General features: G+C 40.8%; 1 protein-coding gene and 1 long non-coding RNA gene across 3 annotated transcripts in view; one reads left to right on the forward strand and one right to left on the reverse strand.

The window, feature by feature from the left end:
* On the forward strand, positions 1–14,877 carry HRH4 (histamine receptor H4; the record flags this gene model as incomplete). 2 transcript variants are annotated; one of them, XM_081252771.1, is made up of 3 exons in its annotated part: positions 1–266; positions 9,259–9,422; positions 14,071–14,877. In XM_081252771.1, exons 1-3 carry the CDS (start codon positions 74–76, stop codon positions 14,875–14,877), a joined length of 1,164 nt encoding a protein of 387 aa, XP_081108897.1. In that variant the 5' UTR covers positions 1–73. The 2 variants fall into 2 exon arrangements, with proteins under 2 accessions (XP_081108897.1, XP_081108898.1); XM_081252772.1 differs by lacking the exon at positions 9,259–9,422 and having other exon boundaries at positions 14,171–14,877.
* LOC308627068 overlaps positions 10,564–17,981 on the reverse strand; it is an 18,328-nt gene continuing 10,910 nt past the window's right edge. Inside the window, exons 2-3 of the long non-coding RNA XR_014017346.1 lie at positions 10,792–10,943; positions 10,564–10,668 (exon numbers count right to left, since the gene is read on the reverse strand). This is a non-coding gene — a long non-coding RNA (uncharacterized lncRNA). The remainder of the gene's footprint in view (positions 10,669–10,791; positions 10,944–17,981) is intronic.

Here is a 17,981-nt window from a genome sequence, read left to right on the forward strand (position 1 = left end):
CGATTGGAAAACACACTTGTCAGAATTGTCTTTCCAGCTTAGTTTGCTGTATTACGTTTCTTCATCATTTGATATGATGCCAGCTACTAATGACACAACTGAGTTACCATCAGAAACTAGCATTGCTTTAGCATTTTTAATGAGCTTACTAGCTTTTGCTATAATGGTAGGAAATGCTGTGGTAATTTTAGCTTTTGTGGTGGACAAAAACCTTAGACATCGGAGTAATTACTTTTTCCTTAACTTGGCCATTTCTGACTTTGTTGGTAAGTTATGTATCTTTATTTAAGATAATCTTTTTCAATTATAATTCATTTCTGAAACCTTAAAATAAGCTTTTTTATTTCAAGGGATTATTAAAAACAAAAAGTTTAAGGATTGAAACTCAGGGGAGGCTATACGGCACTGTATGGGCATGTTATATATATGTAAATCAGGTTTGCAGGGGAATTTTCATCTGAAAACTGTTTCTTTTAATGGAATAAAAATAAGTTCGGTATTGCTTTAGTCTAAGAGTTATTTGTTTTTGGACCTATTTTCCTTGTATGTTTAGGTTTATAAGTATTCCTTTTTAAGTAAGCATAGTTTCTTTAATATCACAGTGTTGGAGTAATAGGAAATAATGTATATGCTGGTAATCGGCACAATCAGAAAATAGGATGTTCAGGTCAATTACATAATATAGTTAATAATATTATTTTATAATATGGCATAGGATGTTGTAAAGTACACCCAACACTAAACTCCCTTGCATATAATATGGAACCACAGTGTTAATAATTTTAAGAGATCACTGAAATCAAAGTAATCTTTCTTTGAAAACATGCACTATATAATTTCTTACTGCCTGATGATCATTTTTTAACAATGCTTATCATAATGAGTGAATATGCAGAAGTGTCAACTGATGATATGGTTTTATAGGAGCTTCTAGTATAATTTAATCTGTTATTGTGTACAGCTATATAAACGCTTGCATTTATATTAAAATGAAACAAAACTCATAGAATACTTAGTTTATTGCCTGGAACACAGTGACTGCTCAATAAATGTTAGTCTTTTCACTCTTGATCTCTCTGAAGATAAATGTCAACTCAAACCAAGTACACAAATGTTAGTAGAGTACCTACCATGTAAGTACTGTTAGGTACCAAGTACAGTTAGATAATGAGGAGGTATTGAGAAGACTAGGTTAATCTCTTTCTTTAATAAGGTTTCAATAGAGTAGAGTAGATAAGAGAAGTTCAGAAATGACTATAACAGGACATGTTGATGTGAGAACCCATGAAGACCCACCCAGTGCTGCGGGCACTCAGAGGAGGGAGAAAGCACATTTGGTTAGTGGGTAGTGGTCTCTGAAATGAACTTTAAAGGATGGGTAGAATTTCCATAGGCAGAGATGGAGAGGAGGGAGTATTCCAAGAATCAGCAACGATATGCTGGTTGAAAATCATCGTGTATACCTTCCTAAGTGTGAGCTCCAGGCTGGCTAGTGTGCAAATGGGCTGTATGAGAACAGCTGAGGGTGAGGTTGAAGTAGTTGGAATCTATATAGTGAAGGCCCTTGACTACTAGTGTGAGTCTGGATTGGAGTTTATTCAGCAGGCAATGTGAGATTTAAGTGAATGATTGAATGGGTTGAAGCTTTACCTCAGAGGCATCAGAAGAGACGTAGCCGGTGGGAGAAGCTGGAGCAGAGGGCAGCTTCATTTCAGAGAGAATCCTGCAGTGACCTTGGCAGAAATCAGCAGTGAGGCTCTGAGTGAGGGTGAGGGTGGAAAAGAAGTTTGGGAAGCAGAGCTGCAAGGCGGGGTCAGGCAGGAGAAAGAGGAAGATGTGTTGAAGACTGAGTTCTGGGGGCAAGAGTATGACACTATTCACAGAATTAGGGAGCATTTGTGAAAGCAGCTTCTGCTTCTGATATTGCAATGATAAAAGTTTTGGAGGAAACTTCTAGTTGGAGAGATTGACTTAGGAATTCTAGTATAGAAATTATAGGGTCACAGAAAAAAGTGGGTATATAGAAGTATTAAAAAATGCAACAATCTCCCCATTTCTCTCCTCAGTTCTGCCCCTCCAGGTAACCAACATTAACAACTTGATGTAGGTCCCTCCACATCATTCTCTATGCTCACATAAACACAGATAAATACACGAGTGTATTTATGTGAACAGAGAATATTCTATTATAAATATATGTATCCCTCTCCTCCTTCTTCACAGAACTATACAACTTTTAGGTGACACTCAGCGCTTAAAGTGGAAAATGTATTTTGACTACCCCAAAGGGAGTGAGGCCCTGAATACCTGGTGGTCAGGAGGGATGGGGTAAAACTATATCCAACCGAGAGAGCCTGAGGCCTGAAACTTTCGAATGAAGATGGTTCTAGACAAGAACAGAGTGCCTCTGTGTAAGGCCCAATGTCAGCATCATGGCAGCCCCACCATCGTGGGCTTGAGCACCACAACATAAAGATGTGGTTTGTCTTTGAGAAATGTCCCTGCAGATTTGATGATTCAGCAGTCCTGGTGGCCTCCCTCCATCTGCAGGTGGATGGGAAGAGAAATGGCTTTGCTCCAGATGAGAGTGACTGGACACAGGCCAGAATCTCTCTTAATCTGCCGGTCTCATCCTTCATGTTTCCCCTGACCCCTGCCAGCTTCATCCAGAGGTCCACTTTCTAACACAATATTCACCATGACAGCATAAGACTTAGCAGTCTCTGAGAGCATTTTGTAACAAGATTTGAGTTTTGTGTCAACGCTCTTCTTTCTCCTTTGCCATGGTCAAAAGTGTATCTTTCAGCTCTGAGCCTGTCAGACCTCATGGTGGTAGCAGTGGACCAGGGCAGAACTTGTGAGAGATTTTCTGTAGCTAGAAGATAGCAATTCTTAATATTAGGCGTCATGAGACCCAGAGCTCCAGAACCATGTGGCGATGCCAGTGCAGATGAGAGCATAACATGGGCTCGGTATGGTGGGCTTTCTGGCTGAATGTCCTCTTTTCACAGGTTTCTGAACTGCCCTCCTGTTGAGAATTTAAATTTGTGGCACCTGAGAAGCTTCCCAGGCTGAATGTAGTTGAAAAGCAAAGACTTATTGAGGGAAAATTCCAGTACTAGCTACACTGATATATGTCATCTATACACTATTCCAGAAAAAAATACTACTTATATCTTTATTGATATCTATAAAATTGGTATCACATAACTGATGTTTCCATCTGTGGGTACCTTTTTCACATCTACATTTGTGTGGGCATGTATGGCCTACATAAGCATGTGATGGATGATCCAGCCAGGATCTTCAAGGGCAAAAGGTGGTTGCTGATGACAGAGTCTAAACCACATTTTCAGGATGGCAAAGTTTATCTTTAGTACAGGCATAACTCAGAGGTACTGTGGGTCCTGTTCCAGACCACTGCAATAAAACAAGTATCAAAGTAGAGTCACATGAATTTGTTGGTTTCCCAGTGCATATAAAAAGTATAGGTATAGTCTACTAAGTGTGCAAAAGCATTATGTCTAAAAAAACAATGTACATACCTTAATTAAAAAATACTCTATTGCTAGAAAATGCTAACGAGCATCTGAGCCTTCATTGGATCATAATCTTTTTGCTCATGGAAGGTCTTGCCTCGATGGTGATGTATGCTGACTGATCAGGGTGGTGGCTGCTGAAAGCTGGGGTGCCTGGTGGCAATTTCTTAAAATAAGACAACAGTGACAATTGCCGCATCCATTGACTCTTCCTTTCACTTGAATACTTAGAGGTCATTTTAGGGTTATTAATTGGCTTAATTTCAATATTGTTGTGTCTCAGGGAATAGTGAAACCTGAGGAGAGGACAGAGACTGGGAAATGGCAGGGTGGTGGAGCAGTCAGAACATACATGACACTTATTAAGTTCACCATCTTACATGGGCACAGTTCGTGGAGCTCCAAAACAATTAAAATAGTAACATCAAAGATCACCATAACAAATATAATAATAAAAAAATTAAAAATATTGTGAGAATTACCAAATGTGACACAGAGACACAAAGTAAGGAAATGCTGTTGGAAAAAATACTGCCGATAGACTTTGCTCGATGCAGGGTTGCCACGAATCTTCAATTTGTAAAATATGCAACATCCATGAAGTGCAGTAAAGTGAAGCACAATACAATGAAGTATGCCTGTACCTTCATGCCTTGTTTCAGGACTCTTCTCTTTCCCTCTGTGTTAGTCAGCTTGGGCTGCCCCAACAAAATAATCACAGTCTGGGTGACTTAACAGCAATTTACTTTCTCACAGCTCTGGAGCCTGGGAAATCCCAGATTTAGGTGCCAGCTGATTTGGTTCCTGGTGAGGGCTCTCTCCCTGGGTTGTAGATGGCTGCCTTCTTGCTTCACCCTCATATGGCCTGGAGACAGAGCTAGCAAGTGAGCTCTCTGGTGTTTCTTCTTATAAGGACACTAATCCTGTTGGATTAGGGCTCTACCCTTACGACCTAATTTAACTTTAATTACCTCCTTATAGGTCCTATCACCCTGGGGTTTGGGTTTCAACATATGACTTTTGGTGGGGGGGACACAAACATTTAGTCCATAATACCCTCTATACAATCACTGTTATCTACACACTCCTCTGTTGGCCCAAAGAATTCATTGGGGCTTTTAGCTCCCCCAACCTTTTTTTTTTTTTTTTTTTTTTTTTTTTGACTGTGCCACTTGGCATGGCATGTGGGATTTTAGTTCCCCCACCAGGGATCAAACCCTCGCCCCCTGCAGTGGAAGCATGGAGTCTTAACCACTGGACCACAAGGGAAGTCCCTCCCCTGACCTTTAGATTATCATTTTCTCATGGAAGATGCAGCTTCTTAACTGGCTTCAGAAAGAAGGGGCGATACTGGACTGGTGACAATTTTTACGCAGACTGGGCTTTCCCATCCTCGTCTATTCATTCATCCTATACTGATTTATTTTGAACCAGGTACCCATTTAGGTGTTGGGGATATATCAGTGAAAAAACAGACAAAAATCCTTACCCTCGTGGTGCTTGTATTTTTCCTGGGAGCAGGGGCGGGGAGAGGAAAGTAAACAGTATAAATAAGTAAATAAAACTACATAGCATTAGAGGTTGATCATTGCTACTGAGAAAAACATAATAGCAGGGAGGAAATGTGTTAGAGGTAGAGGTTGCAATGTAAACCTCAGGGGTAGGGCTCACTGAGGAAGACGCATTGGAGTAAACAAAAGGAGCCTCTGAGGGAAGAGTGGTTCATGCCCAGGAAACCCATGCAAGAATCTGAGGGTGTGTGTACGGTGTATTTGACGCCAGATAGGGTGGAGCAGAGTGAGCTAGGGGTGGAGGGAGTAGCAGAGGGTTTCTTCTCTCCTCCCCCTGGTTCCTTCACTTCCTTTTTATTTGCTTCACCATCTTCTTTTAATATAGTTTGTTTTCCCTCACTCCCCTACCTTCCTGCCGCCACAATTGGTCATGCCAAAGACTTATGGCTCTTTTCAAGGACCTGGCTATTAGTTTTTCTTATCAAGTCTATTTGACCCAGAAGCATGACTCCAGAGTGGAAGTTATGGAAACACCTAGGAGTGGGTATATCACAGATGTATTTCAGGTTCATGGTTTCAGGTTCTGAAACTCCTTTGGAAGGAGCCGCAAAACCACTCAACAAGACAGAGGAACTGAGCGTGAGGTTTGTATTAAACCATCCCAAAGAACTCAAGGTGACAGCAGGGTTTCATTAAAACAAAAGGAATAGACTTGAGCCTGTTTTCAATTAACTGTTACTTCAAGCAGCTCCAGAGGTTTTGAACATACCTTTCTCTTTTATCTAATTCAGAAAGGTTGTGAAAAACATTATCAACAAATAGACAATGGCAACTGTAATGCAAATGATTGGTGGCATCCCACTCTTCTTTCTCATCCAGGAGAGGAAATGAGTGTGTATGTGGAAAATGCTCCTGTAGGGAACATTGGAAGCCACAACTCTGGGCCAAAATATAATAAATTTCTCTGTTTTGAAGATACTTTGATTTATCTCAGGTGATCCTGAGATACCACGGATGCACACACACACACACACATACACACACACCCCTTTGAGATGGAAGGCACCATAAGGAAGCTTACAGAATTACACCCATTATCTTGTAATAACCTATAATGGAGTATAATCTTCGAAAACACTGAATCACTATGGTGTACACCTGAAACTAACACAATACTGTAAATCAACTATACTTCAATTAAAAAAATAAAATATGCCAGAAATGTTTAGAATCCTACAAGATATATATATATACACACACACACACACACACACATATACATACATACACATACAGTTAAAATGTAAAACAAGCAGGCAATTTGAACTATAGGTAAGAACTGACCACACAACTCTTCTTCTCGATGGTGTCTTGTCTGTCATATTTGTATGTAAATCTAGGTACAGGACACTAAGTTCTGCATTTCCTTACACTGGTTCTAAAACAACACCTTTGGGCTTCCCTGGTGGCGCAGTGGTTGGGAGTCCGCCTGCCGATGCAGGGGACGTGGGTTCGTACCCCGGTCTGGGAGGGTCCCACATGCCGCGGAGCGGCTGGGCCCGTGAGCCATGGCCGCTGAGCCTGCGCATCCGGAGCCTGTGCTCCGCAACGGAGAGGCCACAACAGTGAAAGGCCCACGTACCACAAAAATAAATAAATAAAACACCTTTATATCCTCATGTCATTTTTTTTTTTTTAGGTTGTTTCCCTCGCTTGCCTATTGTAAATAGTGCTTCAATGAGTATTGGGTGCATGTATCTTTTCGAATTATAGTTTTGTCTGGATATATGCCCAGGATTGGGATTGCAGGATCATATGGCAACTCTATTTTAAGTTTTTTGAGGAACCTCCATACTGTTTTCCATAGTGGCTGTACCAATTTACATTCCCACCAACAGTGTAAGAGGGTTCTCTTTTCTCCACACCCTCTTCAGTATTTGTTATTTGTAGACTTTTTAATGATGGTCATTCTGACTGGTGTGAGGTAGTACCTCATTGTTGTTTTGATTTGCATTTCTCTAATAATTAGCAATGTTGAGTGAGCATCCTTTCATGTACCTGTTGGCCATCTCTATGTCTTCTTTGGAGAAATGTCTATTTAGGTCTTCTGTCCATTTTTGATTGGGTTGTGTTTTTTTGTTATTGAGTTATATGAGCTGTTTGTATATTTTGGAAATTGAGCCCATGTCGGTCACATCATTTGCAAATATCTTCTCCCAGTCTGTAGGTTGTCTTTTCATTTTGTGTATGGTTTCATTGCTGTACAGCAGCTCATAAGTTTGATTAGGTTCCATTTGTTTATTTTTGTTTTTATTTCTATTGCCTTGGGAGACTGACCTAAGAAAAACGATTGGTATGATTTATGTCAGAGAATGTTTTGCCTGTGTTTTCTTCTAAGAGTTTCATGGTGTCATGTCTCTTTTTTTTTTTACAATAATTATCTTTAAAATATATACTTAAATTTTTTATTTTATTTATTTATTTTTTATACAGCAAGTTCTTATTGGTTATCTATTTTATACATATTTAGTGTATATATGTCAATCCCAATCTCCCAATCCATCCCGCCACCAGCGCCCCCGCCCTGCTTTCCCCCACTGGTGTCCATACGTTTGTTCTCTACATCTGTGTCTCTATTTCTGCCTTGCAAACCAGTTCATCTGTACCATTTTTCTAGATTCCACATATATGCATTAATATATGATATTTGTTTTTCTCTTTCTGATTTACTTCACTTTGTATGACAGTCTAGGTGCATCCACATCTCTACAAATGACCCAATTTCATTCCTTTTTATGGCTGAGTAATATTCCATTGTATATATGTACCACATCTTCTTTATCCATTCGTCTGTTGATGGGCATTTAGGTTGCTTCCATGACCTGGCTATTGTAAATAGTGCTGCAATGAACATTGGGGTGCTCATGTCATCTTGTTTTGGGAGAATGCAGGGTTTCCTTCAATCTTCCCTTTCCTTTTCTTTTATCTTTACTATTGTTCTTCATGATAGGCTAACTTGGTTCTCATATGGAAAATGGGAATTCCTGCCAAGTGCCTTCATAAAATATGAAGATATCCAACAAAATAAGATTTCAGCCGAGCTTCCACTTAATAGGTTATTTTCTTAGTGAGTAGACCACCTGTCTGAAATGTCAATACAACTGAAAACCCCTATAAGGCTAAAGGAAAAGGAACCCAGTTCAGTCATTTTCCACAATGAAGCAGTTTCTGTGCTGAGTTGAATCACTCAGGTATTTGTTCATTTGCTGAAGGGTAGCAGTTAAAGTCAGGGGTTATGAAATCACATTGCTTGGTTTCAAATCTAATTTTTCCCTTACTTGGGCTAATTATGTCTCCTTTTTGAATTTCAGATTCCTTATCTGCTAACTCAGCATGGTGCCTACCTCACAAAGTTTCTATGAAAGTTAAATGAGATGATATATGTAATATACATAGCACAATGTCCGGCATCTGGTAATTGCACAATACCTATTAGCTGTTATTAATTTCCTTGAGTTAAATGTGCGAGCCATTGGTCAACCCTGGATGTTGTGAAAAATACAAAGATTGACTTCCCACACAGTCCCAGTCCTCAGGAGAAACAAGTTAACATATGACAACAATATAAAGTAGGATATATTTGTACATGAGAGGGGGAGAGATGAGTGAAGTGCCAGGAGAGGGCAGGTGACAGAGGGGTCACTTCTACCCAGGAAGTTCCAGGAAAGATGATAAGGAGGATGTCACTTTTTAAACTAAGTGAAGAATTAGAAGGAATTAAATAGACTTCTCCATAGAAGAGAGGAGGATATTCTAGGAAGAAAGAATGTTGTTGGCAAAGGCAAAGAGATGTGACAATATGAGATGTGTTTGGGGGAAGGGTGGCCCATCCTGTTTGGGTTGGATCATGAACACAAAGATGATGTGTGCTGTATATGGCTGGAAATACCTGCTGGGACCTGAACTTAATTTGGAAAGTAATAAGAAGCCATTGAAGGTACGATGTTTGTGACAGCTATTTTAAAAATGGTATTTAAAGAATGTATATGAGATCAGTCCTGAGTTTGTTGATGAAATACCATGAATTTCTAAATTATAATCAAGCTCTTTTTGGCCAGTTCAGATAGTTCATTGTGTTGTGTTCCTATGTCTCTTCGTATTCATTGATATGTGCTATTTTTCTTTACCCTCATTTTTTCCCCGTACAGGTGTGATCTCCATTCCTTTGTACATCCTTCACAGGCTGTTCGACTGGAAGTTTGAAGATAACATCTGTGCATTTTGGCTCACTATTGACTACCTTTTGTGCACAACATCTGTGTATAACATTGTACTCATCAGCTTTGATCAATACCAGTCAGTCTCAAATGTTGTAAGTCAAAATATTAATTTATCCTCCTTAGAAGATTATATACTTGTAAATTTTGGGTCCCCAAGCAAAAAAATTTTTTGTTTAATTGGCAAAACTTAGAGAAGCCTGTTATCCTTTTGTTATCTAGCACTAAGTTTTCATTGGTGTTTAGTGAACATTTTTTGTGTGATTTGGTTAGGTCACTCCCTTATGTACCACTAAAATGGGAAGGTGTCCACCAAAATACAAGGCAAGTTGTGAGAAGTGGTAAATAGTAGATTGGATATGCATGAGTCTCACAGTAGGTTTATCTGTTCAACTCCTTAGACAACTTGAGACCTGAATGTTTTCTTCAGGATGGAATTTGGTGAGTTATTAGAAAGAGTCCCAGACTTCTGAATGTCATGAGAAAATTAATTTTGAATGACCAAAGGAAAAGACAGTATACAGGGAAGCTATAGGTTATACAGTGGCACTAACCAGAAACTAACCAGTGCCAGTTTAGGACCCATGCCAAGAAAGTCTGAACTTACCCAATATTTAGAACAGTCTCACCAACTAGTTCATGACAGTTCTTAAGCTAAATTTATCAGCAGTAGAATAAAGGAGAGAATAAGGTTGATGTTAATAAGGATGAGGGATGGGAAGAGGCCACAGAAACATGGACGGTGATCTGAAGTCTTTGAGACCTAGATGGGAAACTTCCTTCACTCCTGAGTCCCAGGGACCCAAATGTGTGGGAAACGACAGTGTGACAGGGATTTTGCTAAGGACACAAAACTGAATCTCCAGATTCTTTCTTTTTCAGAAGCATAACAGTCTAATGTGGAGACAGATCCATAAACAAAGGGACTAAGTGTGGTGCTGGAGGCATTGAGAGGACAGTGACAGTTCTGTCCTGGGAGAGGTGTGCAGCTTGGAGGCAGACAAGATCGGGAGGGCGCACTGGACAAGGCAAGGATAAACTGCTGTAACAAAGAGACTCCAAAATGCTGAGACCAAACAAGACAGAAGGTAACTTTTCTCTCATAGAACAGTTCAGGAAGATGGGAAGGCTCTGCTCCAGGAACTCACCCAGGGACCCAGGCTCTGTACCCTCTAGAGCAGGGACCTATGGTGTCTATTGCTACTGCTCAAATAAAACTTTATTATCCAAACAGGTGGTGGGCCACACTTGCTCCATGGATAGTGGTTTGCTGACCCCCACCCACCCTAAGTCATTAACCTCCTCTGCACACTCCAAGTCATGTTGTTGTCACTCCAGATTCTAGAAAGGAAGGGCAAAAGGCAGAAGTCCACGGTAAGGGATTTTCTTTTAACCAAGTAGTGCAGAATCACACAATCATTTCCACTCACCTTTCACTGGTGAAATTTTGTCATGTGGTCTTACCTTACTGCAAGGGAAGCTGGGAAGTGTGGCCTCTAGCTGAGCTGCCATATGGCCAGGAAGAAGTAGAGAATGGATGTGGTGGGACAGCCAGACACTTGAGATTGAGTACTTTATTGGCACCAGAGTCCACTGCAGTTTGTACTGGACGAACTCTGGAGAGAGTACAGATCAGTTTGGATTAGCAATCCAGAAGCCTATAATCTCAGATTTTTCAAACTGATAGTAATCCATTATTGAGTCATGAAATCAGTTCAGTGGGTTATTATGTCACTTTTTCATAGAATGAAAAAATATGGAAAGAAGTACAATAGAACTTAACAAGTTAGAGTATAAAATATCAGAGTACCTTGTACATAATAAAGGTAAGTATTGTTTTATGAATACTTTTGTATACTTCATTAGGGTATAAAATGAATTTCTTACTTTAGGTCACAGTCAAAATGTTTGAAAAGCAGTGCTCTAATTAATGATCTTTCTTTAACTAAATCTTTAATTTGTACTTTAAAATTTTCCTTTCTTTCTGGGTTTTCTTTTTAATCTTCACTGAGTGTTCCTAGTTAGTGTTCACTGGGACATTTCTTCACTGAACTTCCAAGCTCTTGAGTCAACCTCAGCTTTGTGTTAGGGTAAGGGATGGCTTGCCCAGTTAGAAAAAGGGCTTAGAAGTTACAGAGAGTTGAGGGGTGATGTCCAGAGAGAAAATGGGTGGGCTTGTTTCTTGGTCTTGCCCTGAGAAATTCCCCTGGCAATGGAGGCTGTAAACTTGGTGAGGGCCAGGTCAGCTGGATCCGGGTCCCTGGTACCCAGCACAGAGTCAAGTGTAAAAAGTGCTCCATGCATGAGTGTATGAATGCTCACGGGGGTGCTCAGGCAGCACTCGCACCTCTGTTGGCTGAGTTCCAACACAGCTGTATGAAGCCAGAAGGAAGCCTTTAAAGACCACAGGAGCTCATAGGAAGCAATCATGCGGAATTGAGCTCTTACTGTAGCTAAAAGTAGAGGAGACAGTGTCATAGGGAAAGGCGGCAGGCTGGGCTTGGGAAATAGAAATCTGACAACAGTTTGGGGAAGGAAGGCTCGATGCAGCTGGCAGTGCATGACAGGCACTTAGAACGGCTCTGCGATCCCATCCCATTAGTAACACCAGCAAGTGCCAGGGGTTGCTCTGCCTCACAAAAGAACCAGACTGACAGAATGTTTGGATATCTTACTGGGGAGGGGAATGAAGCAGGGTAAGAGACAGCATCCTGAACAATGGACATAGTCTGTAGTGGGTGAGAAGTGGGCCACTCATGAATTTCAGGGAGGCATGGGCCTGGAGTTAAGCAATGCTTGAACTGTTATCTGTTAAAAATGCTACCCAGAGATGAAGAGATTGGCATCATCTTCTCGATTCCCTTGGATGTCCATGATCCCATTTGACCTTGTGCATAATAGAAAAGAGATTACTTTCCAGCATATTGTATCATATGATTACAAAAGCTGAACAGAGCAATTAAAAAACTAAATGCAGTTTTATGACTATCTGGGTATTGTTACCATCTTCATAATCATTAGATTTAGTGCAAGTATTAATTAGTGGTATGAGAAGCAGAAGGCAAAAAAATGTATTGTACATGGGAGCTTGTGGTCAGCACCATATGCATTTTAGCTTAGCCTCAGAAATACCAGTAATTTGGAAAAAGAAAAAAAAAAGAAAAAGAAAACCCCACTTCCCTGCAGTTTTTAAAAATAACTTTTTTTTTTTTAAACCAGCCTCCTTTTACCTCTAGTCAATTGGTGAGCCCTTCCTAGCATGTACAATCCATCAGAGAAAGACAGTGCTGGGCATTGTTACACCCCTTTAATAAAAATGAGAAACCACTTTAGAACAAGACTTGAAAACTCACAGAGAAAATAGCACTTGAGAGATGGTGAAAGGGAACTTCACTGGTAAATCATTTCCTTTCCCTTGAGTGCAAAAGGCAGAAAAACATGGAATATTTGGGCTGGAAGGAATCTTACTGATCTAAAAGGTGTCCAGAGAGGTTGTGTGCTCTAGGTCCCCTTAAGAAAGTCTTGGGTCATACGTTTATCCCTCATACAGGGTGGTTGGCATTTTAGATTTCTTATAGAAGATTTCAGAATCAATCAAAAGTCATGGGTCTTGTGATCCAAGAGCAATCCTCCCTCATAGAATCTCATTTTCCCTTACAGAAGCCTGTCCTTGTGACCAAGTGGACTTAGAACATTCTTCACCCCTATAAAAAGACCGTGGCACTCACCACAGCCATGTCTCTCCAGTGGCTGACCACCACTGCTTTGGCACCATTTTTGTTGGGTAGATACGTTAGTAGAAAGAAATGATTTGGTCACGCTCAGTAACACTGTAGTATCTCCCCACAGCTGGTTTAAACTTTCTTTTTGTGCGTCATCTTGTGGGAGTAACATAAGAGTTCTCTTTTTGACCCCACCTTGAAGGCTCAGCATAAACTGCAGAGTAGATTCTCCCTAAATACTGGATTTAGAAAAGCCAGTGTCTTTTAAACTTCTCTGACTGTGACTTCAGTGATAAATGCATTTTACACTATGATTCAGTGCACACATTTCTCTTTCTCTATGTACATCTATATTCCCAAAGCAAAAGTTTCATCAAACAATACATATCTTTATGATGTGTGACGCATTCTGCCCCTGATTATTCCAGTTCATTAAAAAAAATTGCTGCTCATGATCCAGCTGGCAAGTTAAAAACACCGTGAAAAGGCTTCCCTGGTGGCACAGTGGTTGAGAGTCCGCCTGCCGATGCAGGGGATGTGGGTTCGTGCCCCGGTCCGGGAGGATCCCACATGCCGCGGAGCGGCTGGGCCCGTGAGCCATGGCCGCTGGGCCTGCGCCTCCAGAGCCTGTGCTCCGCAACGGGAGAGGCCACAACAGTGAGAGGCCCGCGTACCACCCCGCCCCCCCCGCCGCCAAATAACACCGTGAAAATGGGCATTTAGTTTCAGTTAACAGTTCAGGTTAGTGTCTGTGGACTAGGAAAACTGCATTCTTATTTTAGATATTGACCTTGACATTTTCTATAGTGTCAGAGGTTTAACCTTGAACTGCTAAGAAAGTCTACATCTCGGCCCAGGGTCCACCGAAATCGAACCCTCTGCTCTGGCCCAGATCATGTTACCCAAATTCAGTGAATATCCCCGCTTTGCACATCCCTGAAACTCCTGAGGGCTGATGGTATGCTTTGTGCAATCAACATATGCTCATTGTATTGAAAATAACTTATTTGGTTTCTTTTAGGTATCTTACAGAGCTCAACACACTGGGATCTTGCAGATTGTGGTTCTGATTGTGGCTGTCTGGGTAGTGGCCTTCTTAGTGCATGGGCCAATAATTCTAGTTTCAGAGGCCTGGAAGAATGGGAAGGGGGATTGTGAACCTGGATTCTTTACAGAATGGTATATCCTTGCCCTCATGGTACTCTTGGAATTCATGATCCCAGTCTTGTTAATGGCTTATTTCAACATGTATATTTACTGGAGCCTATGGAAGTGTGGTAATCTCAGTAGTTGGCACTCTAGATTCACTTCTGTCTCTTCCAGTAGCTATGGATGCTCATTCAGGAGTGGACTGTTTTCAAGGACATCTTTTTCTAACCCAGAGGAACCAGCAGCATCCCTTCGTTCCAAGAAACCAAGAAGAAAGAGCAGGGTCTTGTTTTCCTTAATAGCCCAACCAAATAGTGTAACTGCTTCCAAAATGGGCTCCCTCTCCCATTCAGATTCCTGGGTTCTTCAACAAAGGGAACATCTTGAGCTGTGCAGAGGCAGGAAATTAGCCAAGTCACTGGCCATTCTCTTAGGTGTTTTTGCCACTTGCTGGGCTCCCTACTCTCTGTTCACAATTATTCATTCAATATCCCCCACAGATCTCAGTCTGTCAGCAACAGCTGTGTATGAGTTCACATTTTGGCTTCAGAGGTTCAATTCCTTTGACAATCCTTTTTTGTATTCGCTGTGTCACAAGCGTTTTCAGAAGGCTTTCTTGAAAATATTTTGTGTGAAAAAGCAGTCCATACCATCACACAATCGGTCAACGTCCTCTTAATCTTTGTGCCTATGTAAATTTCAGTCTTGCTCTCACCTAAATGAATCTGGCTTTCATCTTGCCCTTTCCACTCTACTGAAAAAATCCAGAAAATCGTAACACTTGAAAACTTAAAAAAAAAACCTGGAACCTAGAAGTCAGTGGAAAATTATTCCGGTGAATAACAACAGCATAATTAGAAATAGACAGTAATATTTTTGTAAACTCATAATCACAAAAGCACTATATTTTTCTTAGTCATCACCTCTTCTTTGACTTTTAGATCTTAAATAACGTTGATTGTGAAATTCAAGAATTTTGGTTTTCTATGTTCAGTGTTTGTTACAGTCTTAAGTGAATTTCCCTTTTTTATTTTACAGTGATGAAAACTCGTCACGTTTTAAGATCATTCCCTAAAGTACACAGTAGAAAAAAAGAGCTCTTGTGCCCTCTTTGCTTGGGGTGGGTAACTGTTATGGTCACTGGGCAGGCAAATTAGGGTTTGAGTTGGCAGGACAGGGGTTGAGGGTCCCCAGAGAGAAGAGCAGAGGGCATGTGTACTTCCAGACTCTATATTCCTGATCCCAGAAAAGAAGGAAGTGTGAGATGAGGGAGGAAAAAGGAGGTCACTGCAGCTCTCAAAGGTCCTCAATGAAGTTATCTCAGAGGCCCCGGCAATCAGAAGATGTCAGGGTGAGGGACAGGCAATGGGTTGAAAGGATGGCTTTCCCTGTTCCTTCCTGCCCCCTTCTCCCAACTTCCACATCAGCTCAAACTTCTCTGTGAGAAAATATGGAAGAAAGAGAAAGGCTAAGAGATGCAAAAGGACTGTATGATTAAACCTGATGTACCTGGTGTAACATCGACAGAACTAGTACGTGTCAATAATTATGAATAAAATATATTTCTGTGTTTGATGTTTTTAACTCTTGTGCTCAATATTTTACACTGAAGTGCTCAGAGTGATTCCTTTATTATGCAGTTAATATAGATTATACCTTACTGATGAGTTGCATTTTATTAGACTGGTGACATTTTGTTCTTTTTGTCATTATTAATTTTTTTATAGTGTTCTTTGCCTGTCTTTGTCATAACATTTCATTTTGATTTCACAGTTAATTTAATCTATTCTGTAAGGTTTTATCAGTGTTTCTTCTATAACTTCTCAGAGTTCTTTTTTTGGGGGGGAGCATTACCTTTATTTTTTATTTAAAAAAAATTTTTTATACAGCAGGTTCTTATTAGTTATCCATTTTATACATATTAGTGTATACATGTCAATCCCAATCTCCCAGTTCATCCCACCACCACTACCACCACCCCACCGCTTTCCCCCCTGGTGTCCATACGTTTGTTCTCTACATCTGTGTCTCAATTTCTGCCCTGCAAACCGGTTCATCTGTACCATTTTTCTAGGTTCCACATCTATGCGTTAATATACGATATTTGTTTTTCTCTTTCTGACTTAACTTCACTCTGTATGACAGTCTCTAGATGCATCCACGTCTCTATAAATGACCCAGTTTCGTTCCCTTTTATGGCTGAATAATATTCCATTGTATATATGTACCACATCTTCTTTATCCATTCGTCTGGCGATGGGCATTTAGGTTGCTTCCATGACCTGGCTATTGTAAATAGTGCTGCAATGAACATTGTGGTACATGACTCTTTTTGAATTATGGTTTTCTCTGGTTATATGTTCTGTAGTGGTATTACTGGGTCATACGGTAATTCTATTTTCAGTTTTTTAAGGAACCTTCATACTGTTCTCCATAGTGGCTGTATCAATTGCACCAACAGTGCAAGAGGGTTCCCTTTTCTCCACACCCTCTCCATCATTTGTTGTTTGTAGATTTTCTAATGACGCCCATTCTAACTGGTGTGAGATGATACCTCACTGTAGTTTTGATTTGCATTTCTCTAATAATTAGTGATGCTGAGCAGCTTTTCATGTGCTTCTTGGCCATCTGTATGCCTTCTTTGGAGAAATGTCTATTTAAGTCTTACGCCCATTTTTGCATTGGGTTGTTTGTTTTTTTAATATTGAGCTGCATGAACTGTTAATATATTTTGGAGATTAATTCTGTGTCCGTTGATTCGTTTGCAAATATTTTCTCCCATTCTGAGGGTTGTCTTTTCATCTTGTTTGTAGTTTCCTTTGCTTTGCAAAAGCTTTTAAGTTTCATTAGGTCCCATTTGTTTATTTTTGTTTTTATTTCCATTACTCTAGGAGGTGGATCAAAAAAGATCTTGCTGTGATTTATGTCAAACTGTTTTTTTTTTTTTTTTTTTTTTTTTGCGGTACACGGGCCTCTCACTGTTGTGGCCTCTCCCGCTGCAGAGCACAGGCTCCAGACGCGCAGGCTCATCAGCCATGGCTCACAGGCCCCGCCACTCCGCGGCATGTGGGATCTTCCCGGACTGGGGCACGAACCCATATCCCCTGCATCAGCAGGCGGACTCAACCACTGCGCCACCAGGGAAGCCCCTCAAACATGTTTTTCCTATGTTTTCCTCTAACAGTTTTATAGTGCCCAGTCTTACATTTAGGCCTCTAATCCATTTTGAGTTTATTTTTGTGTATGGTGTTAGGGAGTGTTCTAATTTCATTCTTTTACATGTAGCTGTCCAGTTTTCCCAGCACCACTTATTTTTATTATTATGTTATTTTTTTATTTTTTTTGCTGTACGCGGGCCTCTCACTGCTGTGGCCTCTCCCGTTGCGGAGCACAGGCTCCGGACACACAGGCTCCGCGGCCATGGCTCGTGGGCCCAGCCGCTGCGCGGCATGTGGGATCTTCCGGGATAGGGGCACGAACCCGTGTCCCCTGCATCGGCAGGCGGACTCTCAACCACTGCGCCACCAGGGAAGCCCCCAGCACCACTTATTGAAGAGACTATCTTTTCTCCATGTATATCCTTGCCTCCTTTGTCATAGATTAGTTGACCATAGGTGCGTGGGTTTATCTATGGGCTTTCTATCCTGTTCCATTGATCTTTATTTCTGTTTTTCTGCCAGTACCATACTGTCTTGATTACTGTAGCTTTGTAGTATAGTCTGAAGTCAGGGAGTCTGATTCCTCCAGCTCCGTCTTTTTCCCTCAAGACTGCTTTGGCTATTT

This window comes from Mesoplodon bidens (genome assembly GCF_964165515.1).
Source record: "Mesoplodon bidens genome assembly, chromosome: 13".
Taxonomy (NCBI): Eukaryota; Metazoa; Chordata; class Mammalia; order Artiodactyla; family Ziphiidae; genus Mesoplodon; species Mesoplodon bidens.